General features: G+C 42.9%; 1 protein-coding gene across 3 annotated transcripts in view; it reads left to right on the top strand.

The window, feature by feature from the left end:
• The window catches only part of CALCOCO1 (calcium binding and coiled-coil domain 1), a 239259-nt gene that overhangs the window by 81884 nt on the left and 136238 nt on the right, over positions 1-21137 (top strand). For all 3 annotated transcript variants that reach the window (XM_086965206.1, XM_086965221.1, XM_086965212.1), the window contains exons 4-7: positions 1264-1454; positions 14020-14178; positions 17504-17652; positions 19568-19658. In XM_086965206.1, coding sequence (XP_086821332.1) covers positions 1264-1454; positions 14020-14178; positions 17504-17652; positions 19568-19658 — 590 coding nt within the window. The remainder of the gene's footprint in view (positions 1-1263; positions 1455-14019; positions 14179-17503; positions 17653-19567; positions 19659-21137) is intronic.

Below are 21137 nucleotides of genomic sequence, written 5' to 3' on the forward strand. Positions count from 1 at the left end.
GAAATAGAATTACCGGTGTAAGTAACTTTTCAATCTTTTGATCATCTGGTTGTCTTTTTATAGTCAGACCTTGCACTGTGCAGTATGCTATTTCCATGAACACTGGACATCGCACTTCTTGTACATCTGCCTGTCTTCTCTAAATGTACCCTTAGTGTTGTTCTGAGTCTGTGGTCCCTTACCATATGTGTCTACACTTATCATTGAAATCATCGTATGTTAATCGTGCTGCTCAGTATTTTCTTGCAGGGATGACTTCTTGTTATGGGGGGTTTAAAGTATTGGTATTATTACATACCAAATGATTGGCTTCTGCTTTTCTCACTTTCCGCCTCCCACCTTACTCTTTTGTGTGCACAAAAAGTGTCTGCAATAATGGTCACTGTCCTGTACTTCTGCTGCTGAATCATTAGTTATCTCTCGGCTGGAATATAGTTGCTCCACCCTCTCTGGCTTACCCAAGATCTCGCTGGCACCCTTAAAAGCTTGCCTCAACACAGCCGCCAGACTACTTACAGGCTCTAGAAAATTTGATCATATCACCCCTCAATTGAAAGCGCTGAACTGGCTTCCCTTCGAGGCTAGGATTCACCTTAAGCTGGCATGCATCACGCACAAGGCCTTACACTCTAACTCCCCTGCCTATCTTGCACAGAAGCTAGTGATATCCGGAGCAAACAGAAACTCATGATCGGCCAATGCCCTCCTACTCTGGCCTGCACGCTTCAGGAAAATAAAAATCTACAATCGGGCTTTCACCGGGACTGGACCAAGAATATGGAACTCCCTCCCTCCCGACATCAGAAGAAACCCCTCACTGGCACGCTTCAAAAAAGAGGCCAAATCCTTCCTCATGGGCAAATTCCTTGGCTAACCCGTCCCACAGCCACCTGAGAGACTATTGCCTTATCCTGCGACCTTGTACATTACTCATGCGATTCCTGCCTATTGTATAACTCTTGTCTCTGTAAATTGTCCTGTAGTATAGTTTATCCTATCCCCCAATGTACAGTACTCGTATAATATCCTGCTCCCCTACGACTCCTTGACTGTGTAAGCTCTCTGATGTACAGATCTCCTGCATTTTGTATTGACCTGCCTTTTGTATTACTCTATGAATCTGTAAAGCGCTCTGATACCCTCACGGGTCAAGTTTGCGCTCTATAAAACCTTAAAATAAATAAATAAAGTATCTACTAAAATGCGAACTAGAGCCATGCTTATCACAAGGAGCAAAGTGAAAAGAATTGTCTTCCTTTGCAGCATACTACCTTCCAAAACCTGGAGAGCAGCAATACCAGTTCCGCTATGTGGACTGCCATGGGACAGAATGCGGCCAGAGCACACCCTTCACCTTTGGTGACCCAAGGCCCTTGGACGATCTGGTCACGCTGGAAGATGACGAGGCCAGCACAGACATGCTGCTGGTGGTGCCAAAAGCCACAGTACTGCAGGTAAGTCAGACATCTCTACATGGAAGACCTGCAGTGCCATAAGAGAAGAACTGTAGGGGAAGGGTGGGTTCGCGATTTTGAAAAAAAAGCCTTCGTGAATATCACATTTTCTTACCAGGCTGTATTCATGTTACCTTCCAGCTGCCCGAAATGTGGGTAGCATGAATCAAAAAAACAATGCAACACCAGACCCTGAAATTATAGGGCATAACATGTCGCTGAAGAGAATCCAGTGATAGATCTTCCCCCTCCAGAGTTTAGCAGACCTCATCAAGCAGGTAGAATAACATGAGTATTTCAGTGGCAGAGAGTAGCAGGCCTTAGATGGCTGGGAATATATAATGAGAGCTCTCCCAATGGCACAGCTTAACAGGCCTCAAAAGGCATATAAAGTATCATTCCTTATTTCAAACACACTATTGACTCACATTATGTATAGGAAATAAAGTATTTGAACCTTTTCAATGACGAGAAATGAGAAGGAGTTACCAAACCTATAAGCTGGATGGTTTATTTTTTAATTTCCGTATTTTTATATATATGTGTGCATTATGATAGCTATCTTTTGAACAAATAAATTATACATTTTTGTATATATGTTAAGTTAGTCTTTTTGCACAGCTGGCACAGTAGTCTAATTTAATGTGATGTTTTCATTATTAATGTTTTGATTGATTAAGTCCGAATTGGTCTAAGGGGATTTTATGTTCGTTGTTATTAAGAAGACCCAGTCCCTATTGTTCTAAAGTGTATCTCTCAGTTCTGTTCAGAAGACAGAGATCATGACCTATGGACAACAGCACAAACACCAGCTTATAGCCATAGTGCCTAAGGAAATTGTTGCATCATCAGCTACATCAAAAGAAGTGAGATACCAACAAAAACTACACGCTATCCTCACTAATGTGATCTCCAAGCTTGACTATGCCGATAGCTCATTCCTTAACACCCCTTGTTTTATCCCATTTAAAATTCAACGAATCTAATATGCTGCAGCAAGACTCTTACTCTTCCTTCACCCCAGAGAACACAACGCTAATCTTGCAAACACTCCAATGGCTTCCTATTAATTATTATTATTATTATTATTTATTATTATTATAGGTGTTTGTAAAGCGCCAGGTGAAGCCTCCCGGCGTGTCCCTCTATACCTAGAGGATAAATGTTTTGCATTGTCCACAGAGCCTCTCAAGGAAAAGTATCACAATACCTGCAAATTAAGTGTAAATAATACAAAAAATGGGATACTGCGATCCATGCTAGCACCATGGATTGTCATACCACCTTACTTTAAGAAATCATCAGAGGCCCTTCTTTCTTCATAAAAGCCACCAAGCTCTGGCACTCATTGCCTGTCAAGATTTGAAGTATCAGGAGCATTTAAAGTTGAGAGGAGAGGTGAAAACATGGTTGGATGGAGTACAAAATTATAAACCGTATGCTAGTAAAAGCACAGTCCAAAGTTATGCAACAGTCCCACCAGGCACACCATGTCGAGAAGATGGATGCAGGCACCCTCCCCAAACTGTGGCACTTCACCCAACATTTCCTTGCAGTGACCTTGACATAGGGGTGGAATATAATTACTATTCTACCCCAATCACAAGACTTGCCTCTCTAATCAGTACTAGAAGTAACCACTATAACAATGCACCTGTTGATCTGCAACCTGCTGAATGACGTATCAGACTCTAGCCGTAGCACTACCACACTTCAGAGACACAGTGAACAATGTCTTCCCTACCACCCACATCTAACCACTAGATTGAGGAAAGTTACTCTACCCTCCCTAGCATCATTTGGATATAAAATCACATCATATCATACATCAATTAATTAACTAATCCCCCCATCAGCACCAGGACCTGAATATAATGTATTAAAAGACCTTTGGCATCTTCCTGGCTGGCAACTGGATGACAGAGATAAAGCCTATACCAGTCCTCTTAAGTAGCCACTCAACACTAACTAGACCAGCCTGTCAAGACCAGAGAGCTCTTCAATAAATTGCAGGTCACCAGAGGACTCTAGCATAGACCACCGTGCAGGTTCCAAATAGTTGCATACTCGGACCACTCACAAAAGGATCACTATAAATCAGTGCACCTTCTTCAGACAAATGTCTTCAATTGACATCTCAAAATGGTAAGCTTATAAGGAGACCTCTAATGCATTCTACCAAGGCTAACCCCCTCACCGTTTATCGATACCGCTTCCCTCTTTATATCCATAAGATCGTAAAGTTGATGACCTCCTGCCACAAGAAGCATAAGATATCCAGTTTAGAACATAATGTTCGAGGCATGTGAGCTGTAGATCACATGCTTTGCATATCCTGCCATCTAGTGTTGTGTCCGGATGTTTGCACCTTGTTTTTCTTCTAACAAGTCTTTCCCAATCACGAGGTAGGTGACTCCTCCTTTTGGTGATAGTGCGCATGGGCATCGACTCCATTGTAAGATTGTTTTTTTCTGCCATTGGGTTCAGATGTGAATTGCAGCGCTCTGGTTCTGCACCGTTTCTCGGGTTCTCCTCAACGCGCAATCCACTACCCTCAGCGTATTTATCGATTGCGTTTTCCATTCTCCGTGTATTGTTTCGACTCTAAGTCTTCGATCATGAAACACATGAAGGGCCTTTGGGCCTACCAGCGTCCGGCTCGCTAGCAGTCGATGGAACGGACTCCATTCAAATTCTGTCCCGGGTGTCTCACGAAGTGTGCAAATTGTGTCTATCCCCGGAACACGACGAACAGGATTGCGTCATGTGCCGATCATTTCAATCCAAGAAGATGCTCCGTAATTGCTGTCCTCAACGACACAAAATGCAACAACAAAGCGGGTCCACACTGGACATCTTTGGTGAAGATTCCGATCGAGAAGAGTTCCACGCTCAAGGAGCCAAAGAGGAAGCAGAACACATCTCCAAGGCCTACTCCGACATGGAAGAACAGGAGCAAGTAACACAGGGTCAGCGTCCATGAGTACAGATACCCCCTGCCCCAACACTTGCCAAAGAATAAGGCTCCGGTCCTTCCTCTTCCCTTAGGCCTAGGTCGGCACCAAGAAAAAGTTTTGGACGCCCTGCCCTCGGGGCCGTCGCCGAAACACATGGCAAAGCCTTCCGGCTCGGGATCGAGTCGACCCCATGCTGATGCCGAACCGAAACCTTCAGTATCGAAGTCGAAGCACGTCGTTGTTGCCATCCCCTCGTTACCGGAAAGTAAGTCTTCCGAGCCGAAACCTTTGACACCGAAAACTACGGCGCCCAGAGAAAAAACAACTTTGCCATCAAAAGAGCCTCGTTTCGATGTTTCACCTGGAAACATGGATCCGAAACAAAAAGAACTGGTCATCCATCCAGACACTGGCCAAATTCAAGCTAAACTGCCAGAAAAGAGGAAAATGGGCCTACAGGAGGACTACCACATTCCTTTAAACCTCAAGAATGTGGGTACTAACCCATCTCCTCCATTCACCCACTGACCCACATTTGCTTATGAGTGAAGTTGCGGTCTGTTGTACACCTTTCCGCCTATACCACTTCTGCCCAGAGTGCTGAAGAAGATAAGGCGCGACCGGGCCCAAGTTATTCTTGTGGCTCCGGACTGGGCTCGAAGGGTATAGTATCCCAAGCTACTCAGTATGAGCATCGATCCCCCGATCCGTCTGCCACTTTGGGAGGATCTCCTGTCACAGCAGCAGGGAACGGTCCTCCACCCGAACCTGTCCAGCCTCCACCTCCTTGCGTGGAGATTGAGCGGCGGCAGTTGATGTCTTCCGACCTGCCCCCCGAAGTCTGTAATGTTATCTTGGCAGCCAGGCGTCCCTCCACTAAAACGTAATACGCCTGCAGGGGGAATAGGTTTGTGGCATGGTGCACAGCAAAGACTGTGGATCCCCTTTCTGCCCCTCTTTCAGAGGTCCTTATTTTCTTTCTTTGGCCCAGCAGGGCTCTGCTCTGGGCACTATCAAAGGCTATCTCTCTGCCATTTCCGCCTTTTTAAGGCTTCCAGACCAGCCTTCCCTTTTCAAGTCCCCCGTTGTAAACATATTCTTGAAATGCATCACGCACATGTTCCTTCCTGTTCCTTTTGTGATGCCTCATGGGACTTGAATCTTGTTCTTACCTTTCTGATGTGCGCTCCCTTCAAGCCACTTCATAATTGTCCTCTTCGTCTTCTCACTCTAAAGACTGCTTTCCTGGTTGCCATCACCTCTGCCAGAAGAATGAGTGAGCTCCAGGCTCTTTCTTCTAAACCTCCTTTTCTCTCTGTCCATCAGACAAAGTTGTTCTAGGGACTCGTCCTTCTTTTCTGCCAATGGTTGTTACTGCCTTCCACATCGGGCAGACCATCACTTTGCCCACCTTCTTTCCGCCTCTGCATCCCTCTAGAGGAAGAGAGGCTCCACCGTCTGGACCCAAAACGTGCGCTCTCTTTATATCTGAGCCTCACACAACAGTTCCGGGTGGATGACCAACTCTTTGTTGGCTACGTGGGGGCCAAGAAAGGTCGGGCTATGCACAAATGGACCATCTTTCGGTGGGCCAATCTGTGCATAAAGGCTTGTTATTCCTTGGCTAAAAAGGAGCCTCCAGTGGGGTTGCGTGCCCACTCTACCAGGGCGACGGCAGCCACTACTGCTCTGGGACAGGGAGTTCCCTTGCATGACATCTCTCGGGCAGCTATGTGGGCCTCGTTGCACACATTTACCAAGCACTACTGCCTGGACAGCCAAGTCCAGAGAGACGGCTTCTTTGGCTGTCCTGTTCTCCAAGACTTCCTGGTGTGATCTTGGTTCGCAGACCCACCACCAGGGTTGGTATTGCTGGGGTATCTATTCAAGGTAAGGAATCTATCCCTACGTGTTTCTTTCAGATGCACAAGTTACTTACCTTCGGTAACGAAAAATCTGTAAGAAACTTTAGTAGTGAAAGATTCCTTACCGCCCCACCCATCCTCCCCGTTCTGCGAACTAATTTCTAGGGTTAAGGTCATCCCTTTCAGGGCCCTAGTTTCATGGCACCAGTGGTCAGTATCTTGCAAGGCTCTGCGTTCCTGGCGCGGAAAGTCGTGTACAGAACTTACGTCAGCGCGCGTTGGCACGTCTAAGTAGCTCCAAGACGTCGTCCCGATGCCGGCGACTCACTCGGAGCCACACAACGATGCCTACCAGCGCGCAGGGGTACTGCTGACGAAAACAATTCCGTATCCAGTCTGACGCGTGGTGGTAATTCTAAGAAAGGAATCTATCACTACTAATGTTTCTTACAGATATATCGTTACCGAAGGTAAGTAACTTGTTTGTTAAACTAATAGTCCCTTACGCAAGACTTTAAATGCGTCCCCTTCAGGACTGCTTAGCACGTCAGTGGAACCAGTCTCAGGGTCAGTTATTAGATCTAGTGTTTGTCGATGGCCATACTCATCGCTCTCTGCAGTAGTGTAATCCACAAAACCTTTCCAAAGGGGGGCCCTTCATCGACCCAGTTCCACAGACAGTGCTAACAGACGCATCGCAAACTGGTTTGGGAGCTCATCTCCAAACTCACACAATTCAGGGCATGTGGAGCCTGCAGCAAAAGCAGCTTCACATAAATCATGTAGAGCTTTAACGATTTTTCTAGTGTTCAAAACCTTTCAAGTTCTTCTAGTAGGCAAAGCTGTCCTGATTCGTACAGAGATAACAGCAATGTACTACATACCGAAAAAGGGGGACACACATTCTCTCCAGCTGTCACAACAAGCACGGACCTTCTTGAGGTGGGCCATATGTCACACAATGTATCTCCTCGCAGAAAACCTTCCACGAGTAGACAATCAAATAGCAGATCTGCTCAGTCGTCAAAGACTCCACCCTCAAGTTTTCCTCACATTCTTTCAAATGTGGGGCTTCTCAGACATAGATCTGTTCGCCACACACCTAAACGCAAAATACCCAAGCTTCGCATTCAGGTTTCCAGATCAATTGTACAGAGGCAATGCACTATGGATGAATTGGTCAGGGATATTTGCTTACGCTTTTCCGCCTCTCCCACTCATTCCATCAGTGGTTTGAAAGCTCATACAGACCTCCCTGACCCTAATCCTAGTTGCTCCCACATGGGCCCGTCAACCCTGCTTCAACAACCTATTAAAGCTCTCATTAGTTCCTCACCAAAAACTACATCTTACACCCAGTCTTAAGAAATAAGACATCCAGATCCCAGTTATCTCAAACTTGCGATTTGGCACCTGAAGTCTTAGAGTTTGGCACCTCAGTCTTCATCCAGACTGCATGAACATTACCAAAGAGGCTAGATGTCCTACCACAAGGGCTTGCTATGCTGCAAAGTGAAACCTATTTGTAATTTATTATAATAACAATCAAATCAACCCGCTTGATGTTTCATTTCATAACATGATATGCTATTTACTGCATCTACAGCATTCAAATTAAGCATACACATCCATACGCTTACATCTGGCTGCAGTAGCTGCATACCTTCAAAATAGACAACATCTGTCTCTCTTCATTAAGGCATTCATGGAAGGACTTCAAAAAAGTAATTACCCCCAAGACTTCCACCTGCTCCAGTATGGTCTCAATATTGTCCTCACCAGACTGACGGTTCCACCTTTGAGCCATTGCACAAAAGTGAGCTTCAATTTCTCACTTGGAAGGTAGCTTTCCTTATAGCTATCACATTACTGAGGAGACTAGGTGAGCTTCAGGCACTAACCATAGATGAACGATTTTTACAAGTACACCAAAACAAAGTGGTTCTTTGGACTAACCCTAAATTTCTATCAACCAATCTGTTATGTTGCCTGTGTTCTTCCCTCAAACAGATTCTGTGGCAGAACGTGCTCTACATACCTTAGACATTAAAAGAGCATTACTCTATTACATAGAAAGGACAAAACTGTTCCGTAAGATGAAACCATTATTTGTGGCTTTTGCACCACCTCATAAAGGCAATTCCATATCAAAATCAGGTATTGCAAGGTGGACAATTCCCCCTAAAGCTCACTCACACCCTCAAAGTAGGGACTTCTATGGCTTTCTTAGGAAATATCCCCATAGATGACATCTGCAAAGCTGCAACATGGTCTACACCTCACACATTCACACAACACTATTGTGTAGATGTACTAGCAAGACAACAAGCTAGTGTGGGCCAAGCAGTTTTACGTACACTATTTCAAACCACTGCAACGGCTACAGGTTAATCAATGCTTTGGAAGATTACTGCTATATAGTCCGTGCAAAGCATGTGATCTACAGCTCACATACCTCGAACGGAAAATACTCCTTACCCAGTATGCATCTGTTCTTGGCATGTAGGGCTGTAGATTCACATAAGCCCACCCACCTCCCCAGGTACCTATACCTGTTGCAGTGATAACTTACTTAGATACATACACATGGACATCTCTATTCTATTACTCTTACTAACTCCATTATCCCCCTCTGCGGGAAAACAATCTAACAATGGAGTTGATGCCCATGCGCACTATCACCTAAAGGAGGAGTCACCTACCTCGTGACTGGGAAAGACTTCTTCGAAGAAAAATCATGTGCAAACATCCGGACCCAACACTAGATGGCACGCTATGCAAAGCATGTGAATTTACATCTCTACATGCCAAGAACAGATGCATACTGGGTAAGTAGCATTTTCCATATAAACAACCAACACAATAAAGGGACCTTATAGAGTTAATCAGATATGCCAGCATAACACTAACTATAAAAGTGTGTTTCTGTCTCTCACACTCCCTCATCCATCATTCTGCTAAGCATTATGTCCAATAACACAATAACTGTAGCTCAGTAGTCCTCAGGGACAAGGAAACATTTCCCACATGTAATGAAAGGAATGATAATAGACTTCCCAACCACACACCTAGATGTGTAGCATGCTCCCTGCATGGATAAGAATTTCCAAACCCCTTATAGGGGTAGTGAGCTCTATACAAATTTTTAAATATAATACAGTATAGTACTTTGTCTCTTTTTCTCTCCCTTATCTTTTGGCTGGGGCATTGGAGTGATACTTTTCCCCACCAATGTGTTCCATGATTAACTCCTTTTCTCACCACTTTTCCACCCCTTCTCTCTTCCCCCATTGATCTTACACAGCTGCACAGTGTTTTTTTACATACTTAAATACTTACTCTTATTTTGTCATTCCCTCTCTAAAATCTTGCTACTTCTGATTCAGTCTTGTTTTTCAGCTTGCCTTTTTGATCTATGCTGCACTCTGGCAGTGTCTCCTCCAGTCTAATACTTTGCTGCTTTAGCTGCGGTTGGAATGGGTAAATTAATGCAGCAACCCTGGTTTCTATACTAGTTTCATTTCGCATTTTCTATGGTTATAATTAATTGCAATGTCCTCCTTTTTATCAGGAGTCTTGACTTTTTTGGGTTGTTTCTTAATTATTTTCTCCCTTTCGCTGGATCGCTCAGGTCTTGTATGTTTTCCTTGCTGTTAGTCATTAGTTTTGTATTTGCCAAGTTAATTTTCATCAGAAATAAGTAATTTGTACTACTGTTTTAGGTGGTAACCTTTTTTGAAGTTTTAGATTGTCTGGTCATAGAGAATCAATACATCTTTACAATTAGACAAGATTCAGCATTTTTCTACTTTATTTATGATCCCCCTGCATCTTAACACCATGCGCGCTAGCGGAATTCCGCTTGCACGCTGGGATTTGCGAAAACGCACTTTACGTGACGAGCTGGGCTCGTCATCAGCGTGCGAGGAGGCTACGCCATGACGAGCCCAGCTCGTCATCAGCGTGGAAGGGGTTAAGTTTTTGACCTAAGGTGATATGTGAATTCTTTCATTCTAAAAACTTACTTTGCTTCTAATTCATGTTCATTGCACTTGGGATTCTGAATGACTCTATTGTTCTCTTACCTACATTCATCAAGTATTGGCTTACTTCAATTATAATGTTTTGCATATTAGATTTGAAGCTCAAGCAATTAACTCAACAGGTCATCAATAACTGGACAAACGGTAGTCCATATCTGACCAAGTGGATCATGGTTCCTGAACTAAATACAGTTCTCCAGATGAGTATTCCAATGATATGAGTATTGGATATACAGTTACCTTTATTTTCCGTCTGCTTCAGCACCCCAACAGCCATTTGATCTTATCGCAATGTTTATCCCCCTTGATATTATTCCATCAGTAAGTTTATTACAACACATTTCATTCAGTAGCCCATAGAGCCACCTGTAATAAATTGTCCTTTGTGAAACAAGTTCTCATATTAAGTTTAAATTCTAGTAACAGAGTTGTGTGAAGTGCATTACTTCACAAATATGTGAAGTTGTAAATTTTATGGACTTTGTACATCTTATGTGGTGAGCAAAATCTCCTCTTAAAAAAACCATTTTCAGAGATTGTTGCCCGAAAAAACCTTTTTGCCAAGATGAATTCCTGCACAACGTTGGTTTTGCAGGTTTTAATGCTGCAAAACATTTCTGTCTAATATAGCCATTCTTTTTCCTCCACTTTTTCAAGTTTGTGGTGAAATTAAAAACAAATTTCGCAAACTTGTCAGATGTAAAAAGTTACTCACCTTTAAAGACCGAAACTTAAAACACAGTTCAAAACTGATGTATACACCGATTCTTGCTAATGTATTATTGAACCCATTGTTTTAAATGTAAATATGCTGATTTTTATCTTTTTAGATCATGGTATGAAATGCATTGAATAGTAGATTTTTAATATGTGTTTTTATGTTTGTATTGTTTGTCCTTTTATGATATGTAAATATCGAATCAAGTAGTACAACAACAAAACACAGTTCATATGTTTTTTAAATTTAAGTGAAGAGTATAAATTATTTTGGCATGACAGAAAGTCCAAGAGTGCCATACAGTGTTCATGTGGGAGATGCAGGGGGTCGATAGCTGAGTGTTATTGATCCATGTCCACTATTAGTGGTTTGAGATGCGTTTTATGAGTTTAGAATTATGTTCCAATGGCCCAAAAATTGCTTGATTCAGATTTCTGAAAAATGTTCCCTCTTTGTAACTGAAAAGGTCACGTCTCATGCAAATGCAATGAATGGGGAAAACGGGAAAATATATTCTGGATCATCAAGTAAAATTTTCACACATGAATATTTATTTTTGTAGTTCCTGGTTTGACCATAGTGCCCTTAAGTTATCCCCTTTTACACATCTTATGACGAATCGGTCTTCTGTCTGTCTCCAGGTTCTCAAGATATAAAATCATGAGAACATCATTAATTCACACTATTGGATCATATCGAAGTTTATCTTGCCTACTAAATCAGGCTGAGATTTTGTTCCTTAAGGACATGTTTGGCTCCCAGTCCTCTGGCCTCTCCACGTAATTCCTACCTCTCCAGAAGCACAATCAAGTAACTGTATGATTGCATCATTTACTGCACCCTCTTACTATCCATTCCCTCCGTTCCCAACCCTACTTGGGCTAGTATTCCTATATGATGGCATCTAGTCTTTTTAAGGGTTTGGGTTGTGGGGGTGTATTTTGAAGTCATGGTAGCCATTGTGCTATTTGTTTTCAGGGGCCTGCACATGTTTGAGAAATCTATTCCATGTTCCAAAACCGTTTCAGTATTCTCTTATTACGTGCCATGATTTTACATAACACTTCCTTGAACATCATCAGTTTTTTAAGTTGTGTTTTTTTACTGTGACGTTCTCGTTTTATGAATCTGTTATTTTCCCAAAACTGAGGCCTAGTTTTGGGTCTTCATGGGGCCTCCTGTGTATATGTGCTTGTGGGAACTGGCCCAATGCATTGCTGTGCGTGTATGGCATGGGACACCTATCACTCGTTCATGTGCAAACTGAATTATGTTTTTCTGTACATGTAGACATTGGCAATGGCTAGTTAGTTCAGATCATGTTGGAGATCCAAACTCCCTGAAGGTTATCTATAAACCTCATGGCATTCCAGCTTATGAGACTACCTGAGTTTTGTTTAGAATACACTATTTTGCACTTATTCTCTGAAGATTTCCACAAAGGAAGATTTCTTTGATAGTATCTTTGTTTGTAAACTCATGCCAAGTGCCAGTCAATGTTGCAGGTGTGGTTGAAATATATAATTTGAGCAACCTGTCTGCAAAAATCAATTTGATCAATATGTCATTATTATCATTGATTCTTGTATAGTGCGTAGCTACCCGTGAGGTTTCCCAGCGCTGAAGGACAAAGGCCAGTACCCTGAATGCGTGACCTAAAATAACCATGCAGATGGAGATTAGAGAGTTGCAACCACTAATCGACTCAGGGAGTGTGTTCCATAACTTAGGGCTGATGAAAGAGAATGAGCGACTGCCTATTCGTGAACGTCTGATTTTCAGCACAGAGAAAAGAGATTGGTTTCTAGAACGCAATGTGCGGTAGGGAAGATAAGGAACAGGCAGCTTTTGTAAAAATTGAGGGCCAGTGTGAAACTTGATTTTATACATAAAGCAGAGGGCCTTGAAGTTGATGTGTTTGTCCACTGGAACCCGGTGAAGGACACGAAGAAGACCAGGCACTAAAGTGTTTTAGGAAGCCGGATAGCAGCCTCGCTGCGGTGTTTTGAACCAACTGGAGATGTCTAATTACTGCCTTATCAGCACCCAGATAGAGGATGTTGCCCTAGTCTAGTCTAGAAAGAATCATGGCATGAACAACAGTTCTTTGGGTGGAGAAAGGGAGCATCCACAGAAACATTTTGAGCCATTTCATTATGGCTAAACTGGAGAAAGTAACCTTGCCTTCTTGCGGCTTCATAAATAATGTGGAGTCCAGCCAGACACCCAGACTTTTCACCTTGTTGCCAGGTTCCGGGAGTATACCCAAAGTGTCAGGCCAATGCTGGGGGCCACAGAGCTGGGGTTTTTTTACCCAGTATAAGACCTCAGTCTTTTCCCTTTTCCTAATGCTTATTACCAAAACATGTTTACTCAAATATCACTAACATTTAATAATAAAAGTTTCCTGTAGGGAAGCCCATCATGCTTAAAAACAAAAGTTGTATTTCTGGAGTTGTTGGGGGAGAAAACAGGTAGACAGTTGCACATAGGTGGGTTGCAAGGTAAATTCTCAAGAAGAGCTATCCATATTGCTAAGGGCCACTCTCATTTGTGTTAGTAGCATCATGAATCAGTAGAATCGAGAACGTATTCCTTGTGACAGGTAACCTAGGATATGAGCTAATTGCATGGGCCATAGCTGTATCTTTTTAATTTTACATTTGTAGTGTGGTTATCATATTACTGATAATATTTGTGCGCAAGCAACATGATAGTAAAAATGGCCTCCTATGTAACTTACAAATCAATTCAAAAGTCAGAATGTAAGTGGTCTCATAAAATACATATGTAAAAGGACAATGGAAGAAATTGATCACCTGGCTGTTCTGATAGGATAACTACACATTCTTAAATGTTCCTTACACCTCTCTTCTGCAATGCCTCGGTTAGTTTCCCTTGGAAGGTTCATGAACAGAAGTGCGGTTGCGAGTGGCGAGTAAGCTGTGGCTTTCAGTCCGTCTAACCTGCTCTCCCCCACAGCACCAGCTGGAGGAAAGCCAGCAGGAGAGGAACTCGCTCATGAGGGGCAAGCTGCAGCTAGAGGACGAGGTGTGCAGCCTGAAGGCCAAGGTGGAGCAGCTGGAGGAGGAACTGAAGACGTCAAAGGAGGAGCATGCCCAACTGATGAAGAAGTACAAGGTGAGCCGGCTAAAAGCCTGGAGAGGAGGAGATATTGTGGTACTGGTCTGGAACAGACAGGGAGATGCTGTGTGTGTGCATGCATGCCTCAGTTCCTCCATTTTGTCATGTCAATCACATGGATAATCGTGTATTATTGACTTAAATTGATGTTGCAGGAGTATGGTGACCATGAGCGTAAAAGCCAAAAGTGCTCTATATCATATCAACCAAAGTATTCTTCAATGTAGCAAATTGTCTTTGCTTGATGTTACATGTTAGGCTTTTGCCCAAAATGGTGAGGGCACTCCACACATAATTCATACCCATTAAGCCATTCTATGGTTTATTTTAGTGATGTACTGGATTTACTTAGGAGTTAGTAATGAGATTTAGGTTTCACCAGTGGGAAGCCATCATGTTATGTTTAATATGAAAATAAATCATTTGTATTGTGTCCTATGTTGTCATCACCATGTTCTGGTGATGTTTACGTACCACTCTGCCATTGATCACATTATTAGACCATGGTAAACTATGCATGTCTATATCTCCATATAGATGCAGTCCACAAACGTAGGAGATGCACACAAGAAATATGTAGATGTGGGATATGCAATCAGTTGATAGTTGCAGAGCATGTAAGTACAAAACCAGCAAATGGATTCAGGGCACCAACGTGATATGCAGATGCAGTGCATAAAGGCAGTTTGTAGATGCTGGGCAAAAAAGGCAGAGTATAGATGCTGGGCAAAAAGGTACCTTGTAGATGCTGGGCAAAAAGGCAGTTTGTTGATGTTGGGCAAAAAGGCAGTGTGTAGATGCTGTGCAAAAAGGCAGTTTGTAGATGCTGGGCAAAAAGGCGGTCCATGGTTGCAGGGCATAAACGCAGTAAATAGACGCAGGACATAAAAAGTGTATATTGTCATGGCATAAAATGTGTTGAGGAGCAGGAACAATGTGAGAGTCTGCCTCTGAGAGGTCCTGGGAGTTGACAAGGCCAGCATTTCCAGGATCCAATGGTCTCTGGGGCGCAGCAGTATTCTGTTTTTCCAAGGGATCTTCCCAGCTGGGAGAAAAAAAGAATGCCAACATGGTAGTTGTGTCAAGGTAAGATCTGATGCTGTCGGCAAATCATCTGCAGTCACTGGGATGGCGACTGTGTTTGCCAGGTAACTGGCGCTGGGGGAAGGGTGCCTTTTCTGCACAGCTTGTTGCAACCAAATGAGCTGAGAGAGGCACTATTAGTGTAGCACGCATGGCCCCCCTTAAGGACTGTATAAGCTCCATGCAGCAGGAGGGTTGCAGCATCTGAGGGAGTGGATGGGGAAAAATTGCAGTCTACAGTGACTGTTCTACCTAGGTTAACTAGATAATGACCCATAATACGTACAGCAAATGGCCTAACCGTGCTGTGATTAGACAGTGAGACATTATGCTGCCAAAAGAGACAAAGCAGTAACCTCCCAAAGAAAGGAGGGACGTTATTGATTGTAAGGCTCCTGCTAGAAAAAGAGTACATTGTGAGGAACATGTGGAGGACAAGCCTGGAGGAGCAGTGCTGACACCAGCAGAGTCCATGTTCACGGACATCCTAGTGGAGTTCAACTTCCAGAACTGATCCACTCATGTCTTCCAAGAAAGGTTCACTGGAGGCATTCAAAGGCTGCATGGCTTGTTCAGAAATTGAAGTGATCCCTCTTGTTCATGGAGTGTCATCACTGGAAAAAGGAGGAATTAAATGAAGACCTACTAGAAACACTGAAAACCCTGAGGAGTGTGCAGTTGTCTGGAGAATAAGATGACACATTTAGAAAATTTGGCACATGGCTCATACCTGGGAAATAGTAGGGTAACCCGTATCCTTCAATAAAGGAGATCTGCTAACTGTAGTAGAAACAATTTTATATTTTGAGGCCTAGGAGAGGCTGAAATGAAAATGGCCACAGTATTGGTGGTGTCGACAAACATAAAACAGAGGGAAGTAATAGCCAGAGCAACAGCTAGAAAACTCAGACTTCATCTTTCTGGAAGCAGTGTGCATTTTTTTTCTAGATTTGAGCAGGTTGACAGCATTGAGGTGGTAATAACTGCAGCTAGTTAGGAAGAAGATTATTATAATTGGAGTGAAGTAGTGTGGATCACTGGTTAGAGGCGGCAGACCCGAGAGCAGAGGACGGCCCGGGACCAGGGTTCGAATCCCTGCGCGGCAGGTTTCTGGACCAGGGTCAGCGGACTCGATAATTCTCTCGCCTCGGTGCCCACTCTGATCAGCGATCACACTCGGCAACTCTGGGCATTAGCTTGCCTCATCTTCACTAACGGCCCCACCAGACCGCCGGGGATGCCTGGTCTCACCCTGGAGATACCCATTAAGGGACCATCTCTCAGGGAAGCCAGGAAGGGTTTCGCAGCGGTCGAAGCGCCTTGGGACCCTCCGGGTAAGTAGTGCGCTATATAAATGCCTATACATTTACATACATTTACATCACTGTGGTTCCCTGCAAGGTAGGAGTAAAGCATGATTGCATAGTCTACAGCTTCACAAAAGCAGGGGCTGCTAGAAATGTTTTGAAGTGGTTCTGCTTCTGAAGCTAGAGTTTCTTGATTCTCTCTTTCGTTCACTCATTAAATAGGGGATTTTGTCTAACGTTATTATTCCTGCCTGTCAGTGACAAGGAGGAGTGTTTCTTTGTAACTATTTTAGTGGACATAATTGAATAGAAGACCCTGAGGAATGTGACAGATATTATGATTCTTTTGCCTTTGCTAGTGTCCCCACCTCTCTTCACCATATTTAGGCCATGGACCTTCACCATGGCACCAGTGTCTGATTGCGGTGTTTAAAGCAGACAATGTAGCGTTAAGATTGTTCAGTGTGTTCTAGTTTTATTTTGTGAGATGTTTACTGTACTCTCTGAGTTTTCTATGTTAATATGTGCTTTGTGTTGTACATTTAATAATAAATATTGAAATATAACATGTGCTTGGCTCAATGCATAGACACAGTGTTTAAAAGTGATAAACTCAGAATTAATAAGAGAAATATGCAAATGTTTTAATAAAAGTAGATCTGATTTACTTAAACTGATACAAATAAAACATGAGGCAGGAACACTGAAATAGAACACATGCATCACAGTGGCCACATTTTAATTCAAATATTTTTTGAGGGACCATATGGATGGAAATAAAGGTGCCACGCTAGGAATGCTATTTGCATGTCCATAAACTTTGACTTGTAGCCCATAGCTCACTCCAGCAATTTAGATGCTTGAAAATTAACATTTACCTTTTTGCGGTCTACTGGTCAACAACTCACTTGTACCTGCCACCTCCATTCTAGGACCTGTCTGAATCTGAGGCAGCAGTGACCGAGGAGCGGGATGCTCTGGGTCGCCAGCAGGGCGACCACGTGGCACGGATCCTGGAACTCGAGGAGGGCATCCAGTTTGTCAGTGAGAAGGTGGTAGGCAAGGAGGAGGAATTGGAAAGGTAATAATGATGAATACTTAGGCACTGTGAATACCAGCATGCCGCTTTTAGATCGAGGAAGTTAATGACAGGACTGTTCTTTTCCATTCGCTTTCAGTGAGTGGTAGTTGTACAGAGGTATAATTCTGAAAACTGTATTTGTTAGTTTATTGGTAAGGCTGGACCTAAAACAACTTGAGTACCCCATTACTAGATACAGTGTTCCATCCTTGCACTTCGTCCCCTAATTATGTTTTCAGAGTCGTCTTCCCTCTCCCTCTCCCTTTCCCCCCTCTTAGACAGGTAGCTATCCTCTCTCGTGCCTCAATGTGTGGTGGTGATTCTGTTAAGCTATCTACTATATTGGTTTGCATGTAGATTGGAGCATTTAACTAGAGAGCTCTAAATCCCAACATGCACCTTGGTTTGCCCTGCAGCCGACAGAGCATCCTGGCTATTTTGACAATAGTAGGGTATTTCAGGTACTTCAATCCTACATAAAGTGCATCAGGAGACCACACATTGAAAGCATATTGTGAATAATAATGTACATGCTCCTTTGCAGTTCCCTAAATGTCTGAATGCACTAATTAGACTCTAAAATCTATGAGAGAGCCCATCAACTCTCTAATTACTTAACACTCTTTCACCCATCCAACCATGCAATGAGACCTGTTTATTGTAAAACATCTGTCTTTTATTATAATAGTGCAATTGTTAATATCTAAAATATCACAATATAATAATATATAACAGGCAATCTAAAATGTCCTAAAGTTGAATACCATCAAGTGTGATACACAATCTAAAAAGGCATCATATCTTGTTAAAACCAGCCTTCTTCTGTTATTGACACCCTTTTCAATGCTTTTCTATATCGAAGTATTGGATACGTTTAATTAATAAAAACCATGTCATTACTTATTATTTCATGGTTGTGTTAGGAGAAACAATGTCAAATAAGTACAAAATACAAAGGCCTATTATACAAATTCTAAATTCAATGTTCCAAATTGTCGATGCCGCGTTTCAGTAGCATTCAGCTAGTATACCCCACCTTCTTCAGGACAAAGTATTAAAAACAATGATGTTATATTCAAGACAATATGTACGTCCGCGGAGATTATTTCATAATGATCACCTTTTTAATTTATCTGGTGATTCGCACACAGTTCCTATCACAAGGACTTGGCATCAGAAACCATCTTTGTGTCTATAGATTCACTCATTAGGAATATGAGGTAGTTTAAGAATCAACAAGTATCCTTTGATCTCGTCTAAGGCCATCATTCCTCTGAGGTAGAACAGGTTCCCGAGTCTATTCAAAAGAATGTACTACGCCTATGTCCTGCGGATGACCCTTATGTCTGCCAAACCTCTCATCCCAGGAACACAGCTTGGCACACATACCCCATGCCCGTATTTCAGTTGACTTTGTTAAACTTTGTTGCACTGAGGGATGTGTAACATATACTTATATTCTGTGTGAATGTATATCGCAGTTACAAGATTTCTAAGAGCTGGTTATTTTCATAGATAAGTTAATTAAGCGACAGGGAAACAAGACTAAATATCCTATAATTTGATTAAACAGAGAAGCAAAGATTAGAGCACCAGTTTCTTGGTTACACAAACCAACAGTTTATTGAGTTGACCACACCCTTTGTGTAATTCTCTGGCTCCTGCCAGATTTTTAGAAAGTACTTTTGGGATTGGGTGATAGTGGCCCCAGAGTTGTGGATCAGATTGTCCTCTCATATGATGTGTTTGAATGAGCTGAACCTAAGCCCTAACACTGCTTCTCGTACTCCATGACTCTAGCGTGAGGAAATGATTTTGTATCAGGGGTATATATGGTTTTGAAACAATAAAGAATATTTTTGGGTGTGATTAAATAGTATGCCCTTTCATATTGGTACTCTTATGTTTCTTTCAGGATGAGGGGACAAATAAAAACTCTACAGGCTGAAAAAGAAAAACTTAACAAGAGACTGCTGCAGGAGGCTGGGGAGAAGCACCAGTACCAGGTGAGACAAAGTCAGGATGTCACTAGGGTCTCTATTGCTGATAGATACTTCTAACCGCAGATTCCTCACCCTTGAAATTTCCCTAGGCTTACAGAAACTGTAAGCCGTACCTCTCCATGCCCATATGTGGCATTGTGTGGATCTTACACCAGTGTCTTTCTGCTCCAGAAGTGATGCACATAACCATATATAGGGGCCGGTCATGCATCCTCATGTCTGTCCCTTCCACGCCACAGGATGCTGATCCGCAGGTACCTCTTGTCTCATCACAGGGCCCTCACTTCTCATACTGTTTGAAAAATCCATTGTCCAAAGGAAAACATTTCCTCCCATGTCTACATGTGTCACACGGTTTCTTCGAATTTAGTAGGGCTGTCTATTAGATCAAAAAAACTTACATTGTCAGTAAATTTTGGTTCGACTAGCTCACAGTACCCCATCTATACTCCTAAACAGAGTCAAATATGCTGCCGGTAACCTCGAATATAACCACTTCTATTCCCAAGGAATTTGTGGAAACCGATCTAACCCTTTCATTTGTCACTTTTGCATGCCAAAATGTTCACACAAAAAAACAATAATTCATTTTCAGTTGCTTATTCAAAAGATCTAATCCTAGTAAATGAAACATAAACTGAGATTATCAGACAGAAGACACAAATGAGTGTAATGTCTCAGGAAGCCGGTATCATTGCATTAACGAATGGGCTCTGGCTGAGTGTGAAAGCCTGCATACCTGCCTGCGCAGCTACCTTTCTTCTTAGGATGAAGATCGGGACTGTGGAGCTGCATCTCAGTCACAGCTCTCAGCAGCATTCAGAATAACTCCGGTGTGAAGTGCCTCTCACCGAATTCGAAACAGACAGTGTTTAAATAGTACAATTGTGGCCTTATCTCATTCTGCTAGAGACGCAGAATAACCCTGTTACACAGGGTTTAAACTTTGTAGGGATTGTGACGAGCTAATGTCTGTGACAGATCCCTATCAGGTTTGTCTGTCGTGCCTGTGGTACTTGGGGTTGGAATACAACTCCAAAGCTTGCAATGACTGTGTTTTGAGGAATCCCAAGGCTTTCTGGGACCATAGGCCAAGCTCTATGTCACCAAGCACTGTAAAACTCCAGCCCCTGACCAGTCGTCAACAAGGTCCCGCTCCTAAAAGTAATTTCTCTGGCCGATCATTGTTGTGAGTCTAAGGGTAAGTCAAGGGTAAGTTGAATTAACAAAGTCTATGTGGGACTCTGCCCCTTCTTGCCACGCTCAAACTACAGAGATGGCATAAAGACCTCAACATGCCTCTTTGTCTCACTCCTGTAGCTGTTTATTTATTTGGAAATTTATAAAGTGCAACAGATGCCTCAGCGAAGAGGCATCCGGCCACTTGAAGTCATGCCAACAGAGTGCAGAAGCTAGACCCTAGGAGTGGAAAGTTTTAACCGCATCGCTGCGGCGGCTTTTCCCGCTGTGTGCGGCAATTTT

This window comes from Lissotriton vulgaris, chromosome 1_1, assembly GCF_964263255.1.
Source record: "Lissotriton vulgaris chromosome 1_1, aLisVul1.2, whole genome shotgun sequence".
Lineage (NCBI taxonomy): Eukaryota > Metazoa > Chordata > Amphibia > Caudata > Salamandridae > Lissotriton > Lissotriton vulgaris.